The sequence below is a fragment of the Cuculus canorus genome, chromosome W (assembly GCF_017976375.1).
Source record: "Cuculus canorus isolate bCucCan1 chromosome W, bCucCan1.pri, whole genome shotgun sequence".
Taxonomy (NCBI): domain Eukaryota; kingdom Metazoa; phylum Chordata; class Aves; order Cuculiformes; family Cuculidae; genus Cuculus; species Cuculus canorus.
In genome coordinates this window covers 7,920,273-7,943,506 of record NC_071440.1, presented here as the reverse complement: position 1 = coordinate 7,943,506, position 23,234 = coordinate 7,920,273, and the positions used below count along the sequence as shown (strand labels likewise).

The 23,234-nt window shown below is 43.7% G+C and overlaps 1 protein-coding gene across 2 annotated transcripts in view; it reads right to left on the bottom strand.

The window, feature by feature from the left end:
* Positions 1-295: 295 nt before the first annotated feature.
* Positions 296-23,234, bottom strand: part of LOC128850258 (ubiquitin-associated protein 2-like) — a 78,842-nt gene continuing 55,903 nt past the window's right edge. Inside the window, exons 16-27 of one of the 2 annotated variants that reach the window (XM_054053261.1) lie at positions 21,912-22,095; positions 19,335-19,401; positions 17,818-18,013; positions 16,472-16,563; positions 15,543-15,590; positions 12,336-12,414; positions 7,435-7,649; positions 5,959-6,058; positions 5,768-5,875; positions 4,270-4,337; positions 2,424-2,615; positions 296-391 (exon numbers count right to left, since the gene is read on the bottom strand). In XM_054053261.1, coding sequence (XP_053909236.1) covers positions 296-391; positions 2,424-2,615; positions 4,270-4,337; positions 5,768-5,875; positions 5,959-6,058; positions 7,435-7,649; positions 12,336-12,414; positions 15,543-15,590; positions 16,472-16,563; positions 17,818-18,013; positions 19,335-19,401; positions 21,912-22,095 — 1,445 coding nt within the window. The remainder of the gene's footprint in view (positions 392-2,423; positions 2,616-4,269; positions 4,338-5,767; positions 5,876-5,958; positions 6,059-7,434; positions 7,650-12,335; positions 12,415-15,542; positions 15,591-16,471; positions 16,564-17,817; positions 18,014-19,334; positions 19,402-21,911; positions 22,096-23,234) is intronic. The other variant, XM_054053263.1, reaches the window with a different exon arrangement.

The window sequence follows — 23,234 nt, the reverse complement described above, 5'->3', positions numbered from 1 at the left end:
CTACAAAAAAAAAATAAAGCAGACTGCAAAGGTGCAGAAAACCACATTTAGGCTCTATTACATTTACAAATACATACATAAATATATTACATACAGCAGCAACTCAAAGAGGAAGCAGGTGAGTCACACAGAGGATGGATGGCTGCAGTTCTTGCACAGATGTTTAGCTGAACAGTTACTTCTCTTAACAATTCCAGGAATGGACTTCAGCTTTGTTTCTTTTTTCTCTTTTATTTTGGGTATTTTTTTTTCTCCTCCTCTCCTTTCATTCTCTCCCTCCTCCCCAGTTTTGGATTTAGTTTGTCCAGTATGGAGAAGTACCATAGGCAGTTTTTGTAGCCTGAGACTTTTGCTGCATGGTGCTGGGCTGGTTGCGTTGGCCAGATCCACCCTAGAAATTGGAAAGGATTAGCAGGCATCAGCACCCAGCAACGTAGCAATGCTCCCCCCTCAAACAGATGGGCTTCTGCTCTGCAACATTTCTGTGTCTCACAATCCAGGACAAACAGCCACAGGGACATCAAGCAGGAGAGCAAGGATGCACCATCTCACTGACAGGTTCGAGCACAAGGAAGGAGAGGAGCAGGACTGGGGACAACAAAGAAGCTCTCTCAGGGTGAAGGGAGACAGTGCACCAGCCAAGGATGTCACACATTCAGAGAGAGAAATAATTTCCTATTTCTGGACTCTAAGGCAGAACACTGTTTTTTTTCAGGAACATTTATAGCGAGGAAAGGAAATGCATGGGCTAGTGAAACCAAATCAGAAATTGGAGTTGACATGCAACCTGCAAGGGGATGCTTCATTTTTTCCCCAGAATTACAGTAAAAGCACTCAGATCCTGCTCTCCTGTCACAGACATGGGACAGCAGCACCTGCCTTGGCTTCACACCTCACAGCCCATCTCTCCACTCCCCATGTCAGGACGGCCTCTTCACAGAATCACAGGCTGGCTGAGGCTGGCAGGGATGTCTCAAGGTATTTTATCCAATCCCTCTGCTCAAGCAGGGTCACCTAGAGCCAGTTGCCCAGGACAATGTCCAGACAGCTCCAAGGATGGAGGCTCCACAACCTCCCTGGGCAACCTGTGCCAATGCTTGGTCACCATTCCCAGTATAAATGTGTTTCCTGATATTCCAAGGGGACCTCCTGTGATTGCCTTTCATCCTGTCACTGGGCACTGCTGACAAGAGCCTGGCTCCATCTTCTTTACACCCTCCCTTCAGGTATTTATATACATTGATGAGCTCCCCCCTGAACCTTCTCTTCTCCAGGCTAACCAGTCCCAGCTCTCTCACAGCCTTGCCTCAAAGGAGAAATGCTCTAGTCCATCATCTTTGTGGCTCTTCGGTGGGACTCTCCATTACGTCCATGTCTCTCTTGTACTGGGGAGCGCAGAACTGGACACAGGACTCCAGGTGTGGCCCAGGGTACCATTAGCCTTTGATAAGTGGCAAATGTTTAAGCTTGTGTATTGATCTATAGCAATTGTCTAAGCTTGTATAATCCTATAGTGTTATGTGCCTTGAGAGATGTTTCTCTAAAGCGGAACCCATTGTGCAAGGAACAGGCATCCCCAAGATAAGACAAGGAAGCCTAGAATCCACACTGCCTTCGCTGCAGAAAAGGACTGTTTTTCTCAAAGTTTGGGCTGCACCCCCTCCTTAAGGTCAGAAGTTTACCAATGAGGAAGACTTCTAGCATTCATCTTTGGACCCCAGAAGGGGTCCTCACAACCACTCAGAAGACCAACTGTGCATGCGAACAAGGTATGGAGATATGTTAATGATTTCTCAAAAAAGAATGAATAGATAATGCATTTCCAGGAGATGAAATGAGTATGCATAGATCTGTAACATAAAAGACGTGTGGTTTTCTTGCTTGGCGTGCATGTTTTTGGAGGAGCAATTCCCCCATGCACCCAGTGCTGCAAATATTGAGAATACCTCCTTAATAATGACCATCCAGTTGTTATTGAGTTGTTATCTCAGAATCTTTGCTCAGCCGCACCTAGCCTCCCACTTCGGTGAGAAGTGTTAGAAAGCAAGGGGGCTTGGAAATTCCATTCTTTTAATCACCTTTGTGGCAAGGGCACATTGCTGGCTCATAGTCAACTTGGTGTCCACAGGGACCCCCCCCAAGCCTTTTCTGCCAAGTTGCTTTGGCCCCCCAGCATGTACTGGTGGGGTTGTTCCTCCCCAGGGGCAGGACTTTGCACTTCCCCTTGCTGAACTTCATGAGATTCCCTCCCCAAGCTGGTCAATGGCAATAGTCTGTCAGTCTGCAGTCCCTGTCAAGGTCCTTTTTTCCAAATGAGCAAAACAAAAACCAGAAGAAAGCAAAAACCCTCAAGACTCTGCTGGGATGTGGATGGGCACAATCTGCCCTCTGGCATGCTGCAGAGGAAGAAGGGGCTGACTCACTTGCCCATCTTGCTGAAGATGGTGATGCAACATCTGGGAATGAGGCTGCTGATGTGTAGGCAGGATATGGAGAAACGGGGCTGGAGCATAACCTGGAGCAGCACCAGGGTTCAGGGGCCCAGTTGATCCAAGAGCAGAAGGCAGGCTGAAAGGAGGTGGTGTGCCAGCATGGAATCCCTGCTTGTCAAACGTCTGTACAGGAGGTGAGGAAGACAGTGTCAGAGACCGTGTGAGCAGCCCCACAGTGACCAGAGAGGAACAAGAGTGGCCCAGACAATCACCTGCACCTTTCACCAATCCCATAAGCAAGCCAAGTCACACTGAATACCTGTGAGCAGTTCAGCAGGTGAGTTTCAGTTCCTGTTCTCACCCATATTCTGTACTAATGCCTCTAACATTTTATTTTATTTTTATTTACATAGTGTAAAGACCAAGTTATTTACTTGTCTACTGTTGTCTTAAATATTGTCTGAGTGCAGGGCTGTCTGCTGGCGCTTGAGGGCTTTGTCTGTGGCTCAGGGTTCAATGGGAGGGGGAGGTCTAGGAGCTCCTCTCCCCTCCCCTTGCCTGCAATGGGCTCACGGTCCTGGGCCGGCTGCTACAGAGTGGGGAGGAGGTACAGCAGCAGGCTGACTGCCCTTGAGCCCCCAGACCCTCCTGAAGGAGCTTCTGCACATGCACAGAAAGACCACCCCTCATGCTAATGGTGCACGGACTTGCCTTATAAAAACTTGCAAGAAGGCATGCAGCTGCACCCACCACCCCATAGAACCAGATGGGAAGAACTACCAGACCACGTGTCCCTGAAGAATTGCTGCTGGAGCTGCTGTCAGATGGACCACGTGTTCCAGAGAAACTGCCATGCTGGTATCAGATTGTAATCTGACCAGATCAAGATTTAGTTTTGCAACTTTGGGAAGTTGCTTCTCAGAGTGCACCCAAGTATCTGCATTTGGTTTTACCCCAAGATACTTGTTGCTCTGAGTTGCTGTGCAGATATCAAACAACCCTCCCTCTTTGATCATGCAGGTCAGAGGGGGCCTGAACACTGGTGGAGTCTTGGGAGTAGGCCCTGACACACAGCTACTGTGCTCCATTTTTCCCCCCCCGAATACTTTTTACTCAGTTAGACATGGGATGGCAGCAGCTGCATGAAATCAGTCTTTCACACATTGTGGGAGTTCAGCCTAGAATTACTCAACCTACCCAGGGAGGCCCAACAAAAATGCAGGAAGAACTTGCAATAAGACTTCCCTCTCCCTGACCAAAGCTTGACCCCTAACACTAAAGCATATACCTGAGAGCAGGCTTCCTACCTGTAAGCATGGATCATAGCCAGACATTGATTCCCCCAGCAGCAAGAAGGAGAAAACAAGATCTGGACATAAGCCCACTGCACACCATAGCTTGTCAAAGCACTTTCTGCTTTCCCTGGGAAGCTGCATGCTGAGCAACAGCCAGAGTAGAGCATGGGACAGGGACCCTCAGTGTTAGGGGTGGGCACTACTGACTGGTCTCTCTAGTGAAAAGCAAACAACCTCTCAACTCACCTGCTTTCAGGGCTATTTTGACTAAAAAAAATAGTACCACCACATTTTATTTGCACCCAGAACACAGCGCACATGGAACAGCATGGGCAGCGTGCAGCAGTGTGGAGTGCTGTGCCAGCAGCTACCCTCAGGAGCTAACATGGCAGAAGTGGTGGGACAGAGGGTGAGACTCTGACAGCAAACAGAGCCAGCATAAGAAATGCCACAGCCTGCTGACCCTGAGACCAACTGGAAACAACAGGGAAGCCATCAGCATGACCTGAGGCCATGAGGGAAGAGGGTCCAGCCATGCTCACCTGAGTCTTGTTATAGACTGAGCCACTTATATCAGGCACACCTGTGTTACTTGAGGTCACAGAAACACCTGGAAAACAGAAAAGCCACCACCCAAGCATGAGCCCCATGCTTTGCTCTTGGCACCTCCAGTGGCCTCAGTCCACAAGTCCTGCTGCTGCCGGCCAGCCTGGCAAGGTTCTCTGTGCTCTCAGACCCATGGCACACCACGCAGGAACAGAAGAAAGGACTTGGTTCCTTGCTCACACTGCAAAGGGGGAAACCAGCCCACTGGGATAAATTCACCCACATCCACAACCCAGAAGTTACTACTTGGATTCAAATGCCTTTGCCAGTCAGCAGGTGGCCCATTTAAGCTCACAAAAAGCCAGCTTTCCCCTAGAATTTGGCTCTACTGCAGCATTCAAGAGCTTTCCAGTAGTGAGCTGAGTGATGAGACTCAGCACCCGCTACACATTTGAGCCCTTGTCCTTTCAGGCCCTGTAGTAGGGTGAGGTCTGCAATGCTCCTCTGCCCCGAGAGAAGTGATATCACTGATTCAGGCTGGCTTCCAGCTGAACCAGATGGTAACACAGCAGGCTCAAAACACTCACTTGCCAGTGAGGCAACTCTCAAACCAGCCACTTATTCAGTATCTTATAAAGACTGGCTCTAATCATTTCATTTGGATCAGAATAAAACCAGCAGTTCCTTTGGCCAGTGAATCAGAGGACTTGACTCAGAGAGTGTGTACTGCTTTAAGGTTGTGCCCTTCTTAGGGTATCACTTCTTTTTGGATTGCTCCTCCACAGAGGAGAGTGTTGATCAGCTCTTGGCTGAAGACGATCTAGTTGGTGTTTCAAATGCACAGCAAATGCTTGGTATTTGCTCAAGGATGAACTAGTTAGTGCTAAGCAGTTCAGTATAAACTTCTCAGGTCTAACCAGCATGTACAAAATAAAGCTTTCATATAAGCTCTATAAATTCTTCTGTCTTTACAGTCACAAAAGAAACATTTCCAGGCATGAAACAATGCAATGAGTTACAGGGTGTACGGACAACAGCTGAAAGAACAGACCCGAGATGTGTGAACTGCCCTGCTCACTCCTAACACATGGCTATCTCCAGTGCCTACCAACAAACTCAAAATCTAGTCATCATTTGGCAGAGGACCATTTCAGCAGCAGCATTCAACTGCTTAGGCTTTAAAAACACAGCACTGCTGCAGGACCACTATTCTTCAGCAAATCTTTGGCAGAAGAAACAGTTCACCATTTCTCCCATGTATAACTGTGGACAAAGCTGCGCATCAGCCATACAAATCCTTCTGCAAAGTTCAGCCATGAGGTTTAGAAGGAACACTTGGGCCATTAAAAAAGCATTTTGTATATGGGAGATGGAGAAACAGCTTGGATCGTGACCCTGTTTAGAGCTGGCTGCTGTGTTGACTGCACAGCACCAGCAATACCAGTTTGCCCTACTAAATCCCTCTCAGGAGCAAGTTTAAGTCTCATGTGTTACCTTTCCCAGGTCCAGTGCCAGCAGATTTATTTTGTGCTTGAGATGACCCACTGTAGCCTCCTTTGCTGTAATCTCCAGCTGCTGTTCCCTGTGTTAAGTCATCATAGCCTGCCAGTGCGTACAAGACAAGATGTTACAGTGTGCAAGCAGCTCTGCAGATGCTCACATGGAAAACACAGTGGTAAGCATACCTGCTCCATAGCCATGCTGCCCATAGCCACTCGCTTGCTGGAAAGGAGTCGAGGCAGTGTTTAGGTTGACTCCATGCTGTTTAGCAGATGCTGGAGGTACCTGGACAAAGGAAGGGAACAAAAGGTGCTGTCAACTGGGGAACAGCATACAAACCACAAGCTTCCCTCTGCCATCTATCTAGTAGGAAGGCACTTCCACCTCATGTGGGAAATTTAATCTGGAGTTCAGAGCACTGGGATGGCATGGGGCATGGCACTCATGCTTCCAGCAGTAGCTTGCTGTAATGGCTTTGTGTAAGCCTCAAGTTTTCTGCTAGAGTTGCCCCTCTGATTGCAGTGCAAGCCTGTCTCAGAACAGACTGCATATTTCTTTCATATACTAACTATAAACAGCAAATTCTTACTCACAAACTGAAGGAGCAACCACAGTGCTCTCCCTCCAGGAATCAACTCCTGCCTGAGGCTGTTTCATGAAACAGTCCTATAAGGGCCCTAAAACGGACTCATCTGCCCTTCTGCCCTGGAGCATCACCTGTTCCCAAGTGACCTTCTTCCTTCCAAGACTACCAATGCTGCTCTCTGGACTTGATGGAAGAGACCCCATTCTCAAAAGGATTTCCTAGACACTCTCAGCTCACTGAATCCGCTTCGGGTCTCCCCTTGACTCTCCAGAGACTGGTAAGGGCTTTCAGGAACACTGAGTCCATGAGCTGCAGCTGCCTGTTTACAGTAACCCGTGCAGGAGTCCCCGAGTGCTGGCCTTTAAATTTCCCAATTTCTTGGGGAAGGGGACTGCAGCTATTTTCTCATGCTTGCACATTTTTGGAGATCCCTTGCAGATTAGGAAAGACGACACTACTCTGTTTTTCTGAGACCCCACCTGGAGGACTGCATCCAGCTCTGGGGTCCCCAGCATGAGAAAGACAAGGACCTGTTGGAGTGGGTCCAGAGGAGGGCCGCAAAAAATGATCAGAGGGCTGGAGCACCTCCCATATGAAGAAAGGCTGAAAGTTGAGGTTGTTCAACCTGGAGAAGAGAAGGCTCCAGGGAGACATTATTGCAGCCTTTCAATACTTTAAGGGGGCTTCCAAAAAAGATGGAGACAGACTTTTTAGTAGGGCCTGTAGCAATAGGACAAAGGGCAACAGTTTTAAACTGAAAGAGGGTAGGTTTAGATTGGATATGAGGAAGAAATGTTTTAAGATAAGGATGGTGAGACACTGGAACAGGTTGCCCAGAGAATTTGGAGGTGCCCCATCCCTAGAAGTGTTCAAGGTCAGGTTGGATGGGGCTTTGAGCAACCTGATTTAGTGGGAGGTGTCCCTGCCCATGGCAGGGGGTTGGAACTGGACGATCTTTGAAGGTCCCTTCCAACTCAAACCATCTTGTAATTCCAAGATGTAGAAGGTTTGTGCTGGAGAGAGCAAAACCAGAGATGCACAAAGAGAGGGTTACAGTTTAGGCTGTCACACTTACAAACATGGTTGGCCCATACTGGAATGCACTGGGTACACCAGGCACACCAGCATAATAAGGTAACCCAGTGTAGCTGTACCCTGGGGGCAGGGTCGGGTTGAGGAAGGGCTGCTGAGTCGTATGGTGAGTCTGCGTCTGGTTCTGCTGCGGCTGGGCAAGCGTAGTAGCAGGAGCAGGGGAGGCAGAATCCCCACGGCCAAATTTGGTAACGTCACCTGCAAAAGAAAGAACCAATCAGAAAAGCTATCAAAGCTACTCCAAAAGTGGAGGATTCAAATCCTCTGAATACAAGTAGACAGCTACACAAGAGAGCACATCCTACACTTGAAAGCCTGCAGTTGCTCATGGGAAGTGCTGATCCTGACAGCCACAGGGACATTGCCTGTTCATGACACAGTTCCCTGCCATGGGTAATCCACCAAGACAATGGAGATACCAATACTTACCTATCTCACATGATCTGAGTAGATTCATTGCTATCAGATCATTGCAATAAAACATGCTAAAAACAGAAGTATCGTAAACAGCCAAAGAGTAAATGATTGTGGGTTAAAGTGTGACTCTCCTGGAAGTTAAACTGATTAGCTGAAAGCAAGTTAGGATTTACAGGCAGCAATGGGCATATTTTGGTCAATACCTATTTATTTGTCAAGCATGACTAGTTAGATGTCCGATTCCTCACACCACGAGAGTTCTGGAGACAGAAGCTGAAGGTCAGAAAAACAAGGCTTTCATCATGGGCCATTCTTATTGAAGAAGGGAAATTTGGTTATTAACCCAAAAGCAGCCTCCCAAGAGATGTGCTTACAAAGCAGAAAACTCCCGAACACTTGCATTTTCTGGCAGCTTACAGACCAGCATGTTCACACGTTTTTTAGGGAGATGGTGTATATCAATCACATCTATCTTATACATCTATCTCATTCCCAACCAGTATTCCTTTATTTTGGTTACCAAAAAGTATGACAGCACTTAATACTATCATTATCATTGACCCGCTTACTGGATGAGGGAAAGGCTGTGGATATAGTCTTGAACTTCAGTAAAGTCTTTGACACAGTTTCTCACAGTATTCTGCTTAGGAAACTGTCAGCCTCTGGCCTGGACAGGCGCACACTCTCCTGAGTTGAAAACTGGTTGGATGGCCGGGCCCAGAGAGTGGTAGTCAATGGAGTTAACTCCAGCTGGAGGCCGGTCACAAGTGGTGTCTCCTAGGGTTCAGTGCTGGGTCCAGTCCTGTTCAACGTCTTTATCAATGACCTGGATGAAGGCATTGAGTGCACCCTTAGCAAGTTTGCAGATGACACTAAGCTGGGTGGAAGCGTCGATCTGCTTGAGAGTAGGGAGGCTCTGCAAAGGGATCTGGACCGATGGACTGAGACCAATGGCATGAGGTTCAACAAGGCCATATGCCGGGTCCTGCACTTGGGGCACAACAATCCTGTGCAGTGCTACAGACTAGGGGAAGAGTAGCTAGAAAACTGCCTGGAGGAGGACCTGGGAGTGATGATTGACAGCTGTCTGAACATGAGCCAGCAGTGTGCCCAGGTGGCCAAGAAGGCCAATGGCATCTTGGCTTGTATCAGAAACAGCATGGCCAGCAGGTCCAGGGAGGTTATTCTGCCCCTGTACTCGGCTCTGGTGAGACCACGCCTTGAATACTATGTTCAGTTCTGGGCCCCTCACCACAAGAAGGATGTTGAGGCCCTGGAGCACGTCCAGAGAAGAGCAATGAAGCTGGTGAGGGGGCTGGAGAACAAGTCTTACGAGGAGCATCTGAGAGAGCTGGGGTTGTTTAGCCTGGAGAAGAGGAGGCTGAGGGGAGACCTTATTGCTCTCTACAACTACCTGAAAGGAGGTTGTAGAGAGGTGGGTGCTGGCCTCTTCTCCCAGGTGACAGGTGATAGGACAAGGGGGAATGGCCTCAAGCTGCGCCAGGGGAGGTTCAGACTGGATATCAGGAAAAAAAAATTTTCACAGAAAGGGTCATTGGGCACTGGAACAGGCTGCCCAGGGAGGTGGTTGAGTCACTATTCCTGGAGGTATTTAAAAGATGGGTAGACAAGGTGCTCAGGGACATGGCAGATAGGAATTCAGGGCAAGGGAGCCCATGAGGGTTGGGCGCTCTTGAAAAATGAAATCCTAGCAGCTCAAGAGCAGGCCATCCCTGTGTTCTGGAAAAGGAGCCGGCGGGGGGAAAAGCCAGCTTGGTGGAGCAGGGAGATCTCAAGATGCGTCAATAAGAAGAAGAAGCTCTATGTGCTCTGGAGGAAAGGACAGGCATCTTGGGTGGACTACAGGGATGAAGTGAGATCGTGCAGGGAAAAAATCAGGAGGGCCAAGGCCCAACTAGAATTAAAACTCGCTAAGTCTGTGAAAGACAACAAAAAGTCATTCTACAAGTACATTAACAGGAAAAGGAGGACGAGGGAGAATATCCAGTCTCTAGTGGATGCAGAAGGAATAACAGTGACAGGGGATAAGGACAAGGCTGAGGTACTTAATGCCTTCTTCGCCTCAGTCTTTAATAACAAAGGAAGTTGTTCCTTCTGTTTACAAATCCAAGAGTTAGAGGGGCAGATTGAGGCTCCCGTGATCCAAGAGGAGGCGGTTAGAGACTTGCTTGCCCAGCTAGACGTCCACAAGTCTATGGGGCCGGATGGGATCCACCCAAGAGTATTGAAGGAGCTGGCGGATGTCCTTTCCAAACCCCTATCCATCATCTTCCAGAGGTCCTGGCTGACTGGGGAAGTTCCACTAGACTGGAGGCTGGCTGATGTTGTGCCCATATACAAGAAGGGTTGCAGAGAGGATCCGGGGAACTACAGGCCTGTCAGTCTGACCTCAGTGCCAGGGAAAGTCATGGAACAGGTAATCTTGAGTGCTATCATGAAGCACACGCAAGAGAACCGGGTGATCAGGCCCAGTCAACATGGGTTTACAAAAGGCAGATCTTGCCAAACTAACCTGATCACCTTCTATGACAAAATCACTCAACTACTGGATGGGGGAAAGGCTGTGGATGTAGTCTTCTTGGACTTCAGTAAGGCCTTTGACACAGTTTCTCACAGCATTCTGCTGCAGAAACTGTCAGCCTCTGGCCTGGACAGGCGCACACTCTCCTGGGTTGAAAACTGGTTGGATGGCCGGGCCCAGAGAGTGGTGGTCAACGGAGTTAACTCCAGCTGGAGGCCAGTCACAAGTGGAGTTCCTCAGGGCTCAGTACTGGGTCCAGCTCTGTTCAATGTCTTTATCAATGACCTGGATGAAGGCATCGAGTGCACCCTTAGCAAGTTTGCAGATGACACTAAGCTGGGAGGAAGTGTCGACCTGCTGGAGGGTAGGGAGGCTCTGCAAAGGGATCTGAACAGGCTGGACTGCTGGGCCGAGACCAATGGCATGAGGTTTAACAAGGCCAAATGCCGGGTCCTGCACTTGGGGCACAACAACCCTATGCAGCGCTACAGACTGGGGGAAGAATGGCTGGAGAGCTGCACAGAAGAGAAGGACCTGGGGGTGCTGGTTGACAGCCGACTGAACATGAGCCAGCAGTGTGCCCAGGTGGCCAAGAAGGCCAATGGCATCTTGGCTTGTATCAGAAATGGGGTGACCAGCAGGTCCAGGGAGGTTATTCTCCCTCTGTACTCAGCACTGGTGAGACCGCATCTCGAGTACTGTGTTCAGTTCTGGGCCCCTCACCACAAGAAGGATGTAGAGGCTCTGGAGCGTGTCCAGAGAAGAGCAACAAAGCTGGTGAGGGGCTGGAGAACAAGTCTTATGAGGAGCGGCTGAGAGAGCTGGGGTTGTTTAGCCTTGAGAAGAGGAGGCTGAGGGGAGACCTTATTACTCTCTACAACTACCTGAAAGGAGGTTGTGGAGAGGAGGGAGCTGGCCTCTTCTCCCAAGTGACAGGGGACAAGACAAGAGGGAATGGCCTGAAGCTCCGTCAGGGGAGGTTCAGGTTGGATATCAGAAAAAAATTCTTCACAGTAAGAGTCATTGGGCACTGGAACAGGCTGCCCAAGGAGGTGGTCGAGTCGCCTTCCCTGGAGGTGTTTAAGGAACGGGTGGATGAAGTACTTAGGGACATGGTTTAGGGAGTGTTAGGAATGGTTGGACTCGATGATCCAATGGGTCCTTTCCAACCTTGTGATTCTGTGATTCTGTGAATGGTCGGACTCTATGATCCAAAAGGTCTTTTCCAATATGGCGATTCTATGTTTCTATGATTATAGGACTTGTAACTCCTATGACTAACGGTTTTAAGCTGTAATCAGATGGCAGTGGAAGAGAACCACTGGCTGAAATCCTTGATGACATTAATGTCATCTTTGCATGATGATAACTGAAGAGCAAGAGCAGGAACGAGGAAGGGATTCTTAGTATGCTTTTGGGAATGAAGTCCATTAGATTTTGGGAGGATGAGGGAGAGCCTGCTAGATGCAGCTCCTGCTGGAAACATACAAGTGCTAAAATAACAGTAACAAAGTATGAGGAGATGCTGAGGTAGGGTCTATTCCAGTCTATTTCCAAAAAAGGAAAGAGAGTCAGTTGAATTTTGAGAAGAATGATTTTTGGAATATTTTTCAAGCACCTGTATGTGCTTGGGAAGGGTACTAGATGACACTGCCTTTTACGTTTGTAACAGTTTTGCACTTATTCTCAAGGGCTATCCAACTTACTCCCAAGAAGAAGTTATGTATGAATTACTGATCAAAACCATGAAGAAACATCAATGTTGGGGTTGAGAGGGAGATGCTTGCTTTTGTTTGGACTAGTTTGGACTGATAGGTTTAACTGCTTACAGAAGGGAAAAGTGATTGCTTTTACAGCAACAGCAGGATGACCTGCATTTAGAAACCACATCTCACTTAACATCCTCGTCTTTAAATAGCACTCACCTGAGTATGGGTTGTTAGCAAGGCTCCCATCTCTGCCTGTCAAGGTTGCAGGAGCAGGGAATGTAATTCCATAGTAATCCTTGGAAAGGGACAACATTGTTTATTAATAGTTGAAAGTGTAACAGAGCTGGATAGCTCTTATGAACCCCATATTATATGCATAAGAAAATTTTAAAAGGAAGAACTAAAGGAAGTATGGGCAGAAGCTGACCTTATTGCTTACAGCAGAGCTGAAGATTTACCTAGATCCTCAACTTCAAAATAAAAATACTTTATAAACATTTTTAATATTATATGCAAATACTTCATCTCTTAATAGTAAGTTAAAGGCAACAAGTAAATGCTTTCCCCTCCCAGTATTCATCTCTGAACTGTCATCTTCCAGCGAGACTGCACATGAAAGAACAACAGACTATCAGAGGCCAAAGACTGTCAGGCCAGGACTGTAATCACAATGTGGATGTAGTCTAATTTTTTTACTGTTGTACTACTGTTTTCTAAAAGTGGAAGTGTCAGCTAGGAAAGCAGCACATATGTAAAAAAAAAAAAAACACCACACACAAACCTAAGAGTTTACTACCTGAAGACTGGAAAAATTATTTAAACTACGTTACAGGAGACCTCAGATCAGGTCTCCAAAGTGTGGCATGCAAGACAACCCGTTGGGGTGCATGAAGAAAATGGTTTTGGTACTATTAATAAATAAAATTTAAAAAAAATTAAAATAGTGCTTGTTTAACCTCTCTCTCATCCTTTTTTTTATTTTTATTTTTGCATATGCTTTGTAACATACATATTAAATACAGTAGTATATGTATATAATTCAGAAATAAAAACATATTGGGGGTAAGCACTCACAATTTTTTTACTGATGAGATGTGTGACTAAAAAAGGTGGAGACCACTGCCTTAGATCATTCTTCTAGGTCCTCTACAGGGAGTCAAGACAGTCCTCATCCTAGAAAGCTCACACTCCAAAATGACAGGACACATAGGCAAAACCAAAGCAGCATTTTGTCTTCAGTTTTGGAGAAAAGGAGAAAATTTTGCTCTTTCCCTCTCTGGGTGAACTACACATGTGAGGCTGGCACTCTAAGTGGTTTTCCTCCTAATACTCATGGTTTACTCCTCACCACCTCCAATCCATCAAGCATTAATGCTTTAACCACTGACACATGCATTTCCACACATACTCTAACACTGGAAAAACATTCTCCTTCTTCATACCCCTCTCTGTAAATTCCACAGCACCTCAAATGCTTTCTTTGAGTTGACAGCACCTTGCTGCATTTCTGTGGATCACCCCTCTATTTCCTACACCCAATCCTTCATCACTGAACATTAAATAATCCGGCAAAGATTTAGTATTGCAGGCACTTTTGATAACTTGAAATGGTGCCATATTTCACCATCCTTTCCTTCACAGGCAATTCTACCTTATCAACTCTGGCATGAGTCACTTAACAAAAGAGCCACATTTACATTAAAAGTCTTAGCAGGTTACTCAAAAGCAATGCTCCCATCTTCTTCCAAGGAAAACGCCACAAAGTAGATTTGCAGAAGAAATCTAAACAGGATTCGGTGGATATGTACTGGAAGTGACACACTAGCATTTTCCCCTATATAAACTGGAAAAAATATAACCAAATCGACACGAGAACAGCATCTACGGATTGCAATTATTCCCATTGCCTCTTGGGTGGGAGAAAAACTATCAGTGCTGCATATCCCTATCCAACACACCTGTGTATACACACATTCAAACAAACAAAAAAATCATTAGAAAATATGAGTGCAAACCAGTTACCCTTTGCACTCCATGCCCACCCATAGGAAAACATCGGAAGAGAGACCCTGCTCTTCAAACACTGATATTTCCTGACCTACAGAAGGTGTGTAATGTCAAAACAGAAATATCAGGAACATACCTAAAAAGCAAGACAGAAAAGGACTGGAAAATGATAAGCGATCACACTTAATAGATTTAAGTTCCACCAAGCAGCTCACTAGGTACCATGCACACCAACTAAGGCATTTATAACATCCCTGCTATACAGGCAGCTTGCAACAGGCTAACAGAAAAGATACCATATCCCAACCTAATACACAAAAATTAAAAAAAAACAAACACAAAAATACAGTAAGAATTTACAACAACAACAACATACATGTTAAGAAATTGAGTTAAATTAAAAAGAATCCCCTCTCAAACCTCAGGAGAAACCCCTGTTCTCGCCATATGAGCAGACACCTGTACCCTTCACTGCTGGAAGCTTCCCAGGAAGCAGTGATGACTTGCAAGTGGGACTCTGCCCACTTTCCTTCTCTAGATGTAAGCAAACTGGCATGTCAAAGACAAATATTCCCACCAGGTCCTGTCTCCCATACACCTAATGTTGCCTAATTTCTACAACAAATTCAACATCCCTGTGCTTACCTTTGACTATCTGATTCTGGCTTTCCCTAGACTCCACATGGAAGACCTGGTACTGACTTGGACCTTTAATTATGGCATTCATCCAGTGACACTTATTTTCCAGATCACTGCTCATTGCTCCATTTCTACCTCTATGGATCACTTGATCCTGTGACTTTTCTGAGTTGCATACTACCAAACTTTCTCCCCAGGATCCCAATTTCTCCCTTATCCTAATTTTCTGAAAACAAAATCCTTTACCTTTCTGCAATCTAGGCTGACCTCAGTGTTTCTCACATGGCATTTACATTCTGGATATAGGCAAGGAAGAAAATTTCATACACTCTCCCTCCTGCAGCTCACCTGCATGTGGTGCCACGATGCATACGCAAAGATCTCCACCTCCAAAACCTGTCAGATGTACCTACTGGCTGACAGTTTGTGTACTTGTTCAACCTTACCTCTTGGCAAAAGAAAATGTTCACGCTCACATTTCAACTAGATTTGACAAGATGTCATACTGTTGCTACAATAATTAAAAATTTCTCCACTCAAAAGCACAGAGCACACTTGCTTCTATTTACAGAAGTTGCAGATGGACGAATGCATGATGCACCAATTGCTCTATATCAATTTACACCACCTAGAGAAACTGTTAGTGGACATTTAAAAAAAAACAATATAGAACATAAGGATAATCTCTTAATCACCATTAAATGAACAAATTTGTGTTGCACAAATAACACTGAAGATAACTTGTTTAAAAATAAGTAAACCAATCCATTTACTTACCATTGGCAGCCTGGATTGAAGCATCTGGAGATCATCATAACCATAAATCTGCTTAAGGACAGATAAAAATACAACATCATTATTACACTTTTCTCCAATGCTGACCAGTTTGGGGCTTTAAACAGAGTTTGACTTAGGCCCAGTCTATTTTCAAGTTGTACAGTCATACATTGCATTGTGCCATCATAGCACACTGTTGCATTTTAAGGCTAGTAAAGCTAAGCTTAAAATGGCTTGTCACTCTGATGATGTTTCTTGGTGACAGCAGCCCTCTGAGGAGAGTTTGACTGTCCCATCTTTAATACTGTTTTCACAGATGCATTGTTAATCAACTTGTGAAAAACCTACAGGGCATTACAATTTGGGAGTAAGAGCAACAGCCACCTTCTGCAATCATCACTTCTAAGATTAGCAGGATTAAAGATTTGATGACTAGACCACAAAGCAACTTATGGTATCTCCTCACATTCAGTGTGATTCGGAAAGATGATTAGAATAAAGTTTCTGATTCACAACAGACAACTAAGAATATGTTGATCCCAGTCAGGCATCAATAAGCTACGTGCAATCTTTCAAAGTATAATGGACAGGACACATGACACATTTCAACCCTTCTATAGTAAATTATTCCAGTAACACAAACCTGAATGCATGTAACTTTACTTAAAGGGCCTAAAACCTGATACCACTGAAAACCATAGTAACACACATGTTCAGCTTCAACAGAAGCCAGATCCGGTCTGTATCAACAGTTCTGCAGTTGTAACCCCCCATACTGAATATATTTCACATATTCTGCAGCATTTGGAACAAGAGTTCCAGGTGCAACACATGTCAACAGAAATGCCTTGGCATAGACAGCAGCAGGTCTGGAGGGCTCACTTGCACCAAGGGTTAAGCAATCAAGGACAAACAATTAAATTGCTTACTGGGTAGGCAGGCAGAAGTCCTCCAGGCCCCACAATATACTGGTTATGCAATAAGGGTGGTACACCTTGGGACAGGTTTGGGGGAGCTTTGCCTGTAGAATCAAAATACAGACTTTAACACGCCTTTAGAAAAGAAAAGCCTTCAGCATTGAGACAAGACAGCTCACAAGCCCTGGCAGTTGCACTGTCATAGCTTGTAAAGAGCAGAACTATGCAGAAGAATTTTGTGCTGGTTGATGAAAATGCTCAAAATAGCCTGAAGAATTTAATCATGCTTCAAGGAAAGGAAAGCACAAGCTACTTAAGATTGAAAACAGTCCCATCGGAGAACAGTCAGATTTTGTTAATTACTTTGTCCAAGAGGATTATAAGAATTGCAGAAATTTCTCCTTTCCTCAGTCCTCTCCTGAAGGCAAAATTTAGGCATTATTCTCAGTCTAAGAGAGCAAATGATCTCCTTTCAACACATTCCCCCTTATTGCCAGCAATAGACTGGAAAGCACTAAATGTTGCCAGCATACTTTTTGTGAGTGACTTACTGCAGCTGAGAATAGCAAAGACAAGATGACTGAAACAGTTTCAGTTGCCTCCATGAAGCAGTGCTAGGAAGCAGAAGAGTGAAGAAAAAAAATGATGCATTTTGCCCAGTCATCAGACACTTCATTTACAAGTTATGGGAATGAGAAATCCCTCTGTAAGTAAGTTTGATCTTAGTATTTAAATCATTCGCTTCCCTCCCTAGGATTTCCCTTTAGCAATTCAGGTTGATTAGAGAAGCAAGAGAGAACTTAGCATTGCTTCCACTTCAGCACAAGAAGCCTCCCCACCTACTCTCTCTGTGGACCCTTTTTCTGAAGCATTATTTGCTGTGGAATGACCCAGACGGACACTTTTTTCATTTCTGTAATTTTGGCAGTAGGGATGTGGCATATGATGTAATGAGGACACTGAAGTATATTTTGATACTGTCAAATGAATTTAAGTCACAGAGCAGACTGGAATTAAAGCTAATGTGAACTCCCAGCCAAGAGCTGATCACAACTTGGAATACAAACTGGGCTAATATCCTAGCCCAAAACTTCCAAAGTCAGAACTGCTCTTGTGTCTATTTATAAAGCTCCCTGGGGATGGAATATGATATATAAATGCCACATAACACCCTAACAAATATTTCAAATATAAAATAAAGTTATCTGGTTTTATGTAAGTCAGCAAATAAAGCATGCTGAAAATGCTAGTCGATAGCATGGATTTCTTAACATAGTTATGGCTGGTGAGATGCTCAACCGACAGCCCTGATGACCGAGGTCCTCTGTCTATCCATGTGTTCTGTTAATATTGCGAACCTGAAGACACTAAGGGAGCTGCTCGTGTAGTAGCAGCTGGTATAGACACACTGGTAACGCTCAGGCCAAGGCTATTTGTAGTGTTCATACTGCTTGCCATGCTGACAACTGAAGAGGTGGCGCTAGTGGCTGAGGTTGAAGCAGTTGAAAAAGTTGTTGAGGGCTGGAGCGAAGTTGTGTTCTCAACACTAGTGTGCTAGAAAGGAGACAAAAAGAATGAGGATCACAGAGTAAATAAACCTCAGTGGAAGACACTAGCGGGAAGGAAAAAAATTAAATCCCAACAGTCTCTTAAGTAACAGCAGCACATGCAAATGATATGTGTTACCTTTATACCAAGGAAGCAACTAAGTTGCATGCTTGCATTTTTTAAGTATTCAAAGAAAATTCTTACATGAGCATTCAATACAAGCCACTATATCATCACAAAATTACACCACAGTAACTCAGATGTCACTCACTGCATTATTTCTTGCCCTTTGCTTGTATATTCTTTTAAGATAGTACTTGTTATGTAAAATAAACTCCTATATTCTTCCAAAAGACATTATTTGTTTTCAAAATACAGGACACTGCTGTCATGATTTCCTCAATGTACTTATGGAACTTAAAAGATTAAAAATGTAGTGCCCCACAACGTGGGTCAACGTGGTAAACTCAAATGCAGACCAGATGCATTACAGGAACACATGAGGATAAAGGAGTTCCTGGTTTTGAATCCAGCACAATACAGTGCCTTAGCTGTAAGCTGATTGCACTTGCAGAACAGCGTCATCAACAAACAGAAGCCAAAACAACTCTTACAACAGAAAAGAAGGACATTTTATAACTGTGAATTTTTAAGTTCTATATTCAGTAGGGATGAAGCATAACAAACCAAAACATAGGCAATAAAGAAAAGCAGTAATCTATCTGCACACTCCAACTGGGATTGTACAGAAGTACCCCACTACAGAACAAGGCAGTGTCTCTCTGACTTTTGTTTGTGCAACCTAATCTAGAGCATTGTGTTCAGTACCATTTGCCTTGTAATCTCAAAATACACAGGTGACAACAATGCCACATGCTAAACTCTAAAATTATCTGTCATGAGGCATATGTCATGACATGTATCATTCCATTACCTGCATTTTGCCAGCTAACCTCTCCAGTGGCGACTGCTAACAAGTCCACATTTTGGAGCAGTTTCAGACAGCCACTACTAAAGTTGCTGTGTTTGGGGTTTTTTTAATACATTTATTACAAGAAAACCTTTTATTCCATCTCCCTTGCTGGCACAAAAATTTCCTCTGCAGTTGTGTGACTGGCAAGTTTCTGTAATAGCTATTCCTGATCTGGTAACAAATCACAAGCGGTAAAGGCTTTTTTTACCACTTAGAGGGCTGGCAGTCCTTCTTCCCTGAAATAAGCCTCTTGTTTAGGTTCTTAGTGTACTGGGACGCAATGAACTTTAGGGGAGGGTCTTCATGATCACAAACTATATACTAAACATCTGTTGAAATGCAGACAGGACTTACTGCATGTGATGCATTTGAAGACAACACTGAGGCAGGGGAGAGGCTGCTCTGATGATTGGAAAGGGAGCTAGAAAGAAATTGTAAAGTATTAATAAAATTATTTTTTCCTAGAACTATTTTTAATATATATGTTGGTATATATACACATATACAAACACAAAGTAGGTAGTAGAATATTAGTTAAAGAATAAAAACTGTAGGTGGATGTATACACATACAGAGTTAAAAGAAAATATTGTCTGTAGGGGGTATGTGTGTATACATATACACATACACAGGTATGTGTGTGTATATATACGCACACTCCTACAGGCATTTTTTCCTTTAATATCCTGATACCGTTTAATGTAAAAAAAAAATGAAGTACAGACAACTATTACTAACAACATCTAAACCACCATTCATTTGTATTTATTAATTTACTATATTTTTAGAAAGACAATAGTTGCTTCAGGAATTACGTAGCAATGACTCCAAGACACAAAGTTCAAAACCAGAAGGTGGTTCAAGTAACACATGACTTGTTTTTCATTCTTTTCCTGAGCAGTTGCTGCTGCCTGCACAGGGCACAGGTATCAATTAGGTGAGGCAGTACTTTGGCTTGACTCACTACGATATTTCTCACATTTTAACCTGCATAACATTAGTTCAACCAATTAAAACTGCAGGATATTTGTCCCATTACTCTGTCAAAAGCCCAAGCACACTCTCAAAAGACAGGGCTCAAAAAAAAAGAGCAAATTAAGAGGATCTGTGAAAACCCCCCAAATTAGCCATACCACTACAGAATTTGACAATTTAATCAAGGCCAGTTCATACCACTACAACTCACCAAAAGCCATTGCCATTCAGAAAAGATGGATCAGAACTATCAGTTCAGTTTTATACATACACTGTAAAATACGAAAATAAAGAATCCCCCATTGAAAAACATCTGCAGATAACTTCATTTTAGGAAGCAACTCTGCTTTAGCACCATCTTTTTTCACTAGCTGACCAGGCTTGTGAACTTTTGGTAGTAAAAAGTATTCCAAAGATCTGTAAATGTGTCCCTGAAAGGCAACTGAAACTGGTTCTTAAACATTTACAATGACAAAAATTATACACGACATTCGAGATGAAGAACATAACTTACAGTATGGTATGGAACAAACGGCATGAACACTGAACAAAGGCAAACAAAACAAAGCCATAAAAATATGTATGGTTTGGTGCTCAAAAAAACCCTCCTTGTATGAAATCAGAAGCAAGAGAGATAATAACCTAACAAATACTTTAGTATTCTCTATGGAAATAGCCACAAAAAATTATAGCAGTTTTCATAACAAATCTGCAGGCTAAATTATATGCCCTAATTTAAGGGCAAACACTTCTGGCAACTCTTCGAGGTGTGGGACCTGAATAAAACTTGGTAGTTTCATAGATTAATTTTACTTCGATTCTTTAAAACTGTTCCCCATCTGCAGGAATTACAATGACACCACTTCAGGCAGCAAGGAAAGAAATAGTTCAGTTCAATATACAGTTTTAAACCACTCCCTTGCCCACTCTCCCCAGCTCTTCTAATAAGACTTAATTCACCATCTAACCTATAGTAGAGAAACAGAAAAGAGCCATTAGCATAACCAAGTCAGACATGCTTGGAATTCAGGCATCATCTTTTCACAGCACTTGGTATCTACCCAACAGCACAGCATCAACCCTCCAACTAAAATTTCTACCAATGTACATGGCTTTTAAACAAACAAACGTTGGGAGATGATGTTCCTAATGTGAATGGAATAATTCTTGTTATTTTACATATTTATCATTTTATTCAACAGAAAACACTAGCGTATTGAAAGAGAATCAACCATGTCCTAGCTGTGAAACAGGAAAAAAGAAATCTGACGTCTCATCAAATCAGTTTCTTACTTTAACAAATACAGTACAAAGGTGAGTATTAAAAATATAACTCCACCAGTATAGCTTCAGGATGTCACCTGCTCAAGTAACAGGCACTGAGAAAAATCAGACAGATAGTGCAAATGAGCTAAACCGTACTGAATGCACTTCCAGGAATATCAATCTGATATTTTAAAGTGTCTTAAGGAAATGTCTTAGAAAAAGAAAAAACCACACATTTTCCCTGTGGAATTATTTCTAGTTTTTAATTCTAAGAAATACAAATATAAATGAAACTACAATATTTCGAAATTAGCCAGGAAGTAAATTGTTAAGGAATTATTTCAAACATAACGACACTAAACAAACAGCAGACAATGTGGACGAAGTAGGAAAAACAAACTGGGGAAATCAATTTAGCCAAGTTAGCTGGCATGACTGAAGCAAGATCCCCTTGAAACAAAGTTGTTTATATACCACGAAAACTTGAGGGCAGCAGTTGCCCTCATTAAGAGGCAAGCCCAGAGCTTTGCAATCAGAAATATCCTGTTCTCTTCTTAATCTCTCTCCTAATTCTAGTTAATGTCAAAAAAGGTGACCTTAGTGTCTGACAGTCCCCATACACAATCACCTTTATGTTTGCCCTTTCCCCACATTTGAACCTCTTACAGTTTATCACAACTCCTACTGTACCTGCTTAACTGGGAAAGTGAGCTGCTAGCCAAATCACTGGACTGAGGCAAGCTGGGCAACGTTGTCATGTGTTGCGATGTTGAAGGCAGAAGCGAAGCAGTGGTGGATACCACAGTAGGCAGAGAACCAGCAGAAGGTAGTGGAGGAGAAGGCTCTATCTTAGGCATTGAAACTGACGAAGTAGCTGCAACAAGTTAAAGAGACATTCAAAGACAAATTCCAGCATACCCAACATCCAAGCCTGGATTCAGGAACACAGTAGTATTCTCCCATTAGTTTACAAAAACCTGACCATTAAGAATAAGTAACAGTTATCAAGCAATCTGGCTATTAAGGAAAATTCAAACAGCAACAGATAATTTTTTTCCTTTAAGCTCTTCACCTACAATAAGATTTATTACTTTCACTGCCACACATGTAGTAAACTACAGTCTTCTGCACTTCACCTACCACTATCTAGGATTACTCGCTTTTGCTCACAAGTCAAACCTCATTTTAAAATTCCTTGCATTTGGTTCCACAAACGAGTCATTTGTGCTTTTCAAGGCACTGTACAAATCTACTTTTACCTACAGCTCTGTTTCTTCATTCCAAACTACACAGCACCATTGATGATTAAGACAGAGATTGCTGGAATACAAGGGCACATATTAACTTATCAGTCTGGAGTACTCTGTCAAATGCATAATGTAGTAGAATAAAAGAAGCTACAATAAAAGGCCACAATTGAACACAGCATTAAGCATTGTCACATATCAACTTACTTTATTTGAACTAGATAACAAAAAGTGTTTAGCTTTGATATTACTTTTTAGGCTACACAGAGTAAAACTTGTTTACCACAGATGTGCCTTTCCAAAGGAACAGTACACTGTAATAAGACACTGAATAATTCTGCTGCCCAACATAATTCCCAATTGATTCTACACTTATCTCTTATCCTGCAAAGATAATAAATAGAATTAGAGGCACTCACTCACCAATAAAACTCAGAGAGAGTTGAGCTCTGCCTTCTGTCTGGGCCATGCTTCCATACCATACCAGAGACCACTACCCAGTGGATCATCACTAACTTACAATGCTTGTGAAGATAGTTTTAGAACAGTCACCAAACAGAAGTCAGATACATGCTTGGAAGTTACACATCACAGTTTGTTCACATTATTGATTTGGTTTCCTTGCTAAATGACCCAAGTCAGGTTGGTGGATTGGGTGCTATGCAAACAAAAAATCAAGAGGTCTTGGGGTTGGCAATAAGTATGAGGGCAACTGACAACAGAGAAGGAAATTCAAGTGACAAACAGTTATGATGGTGGCAACTAT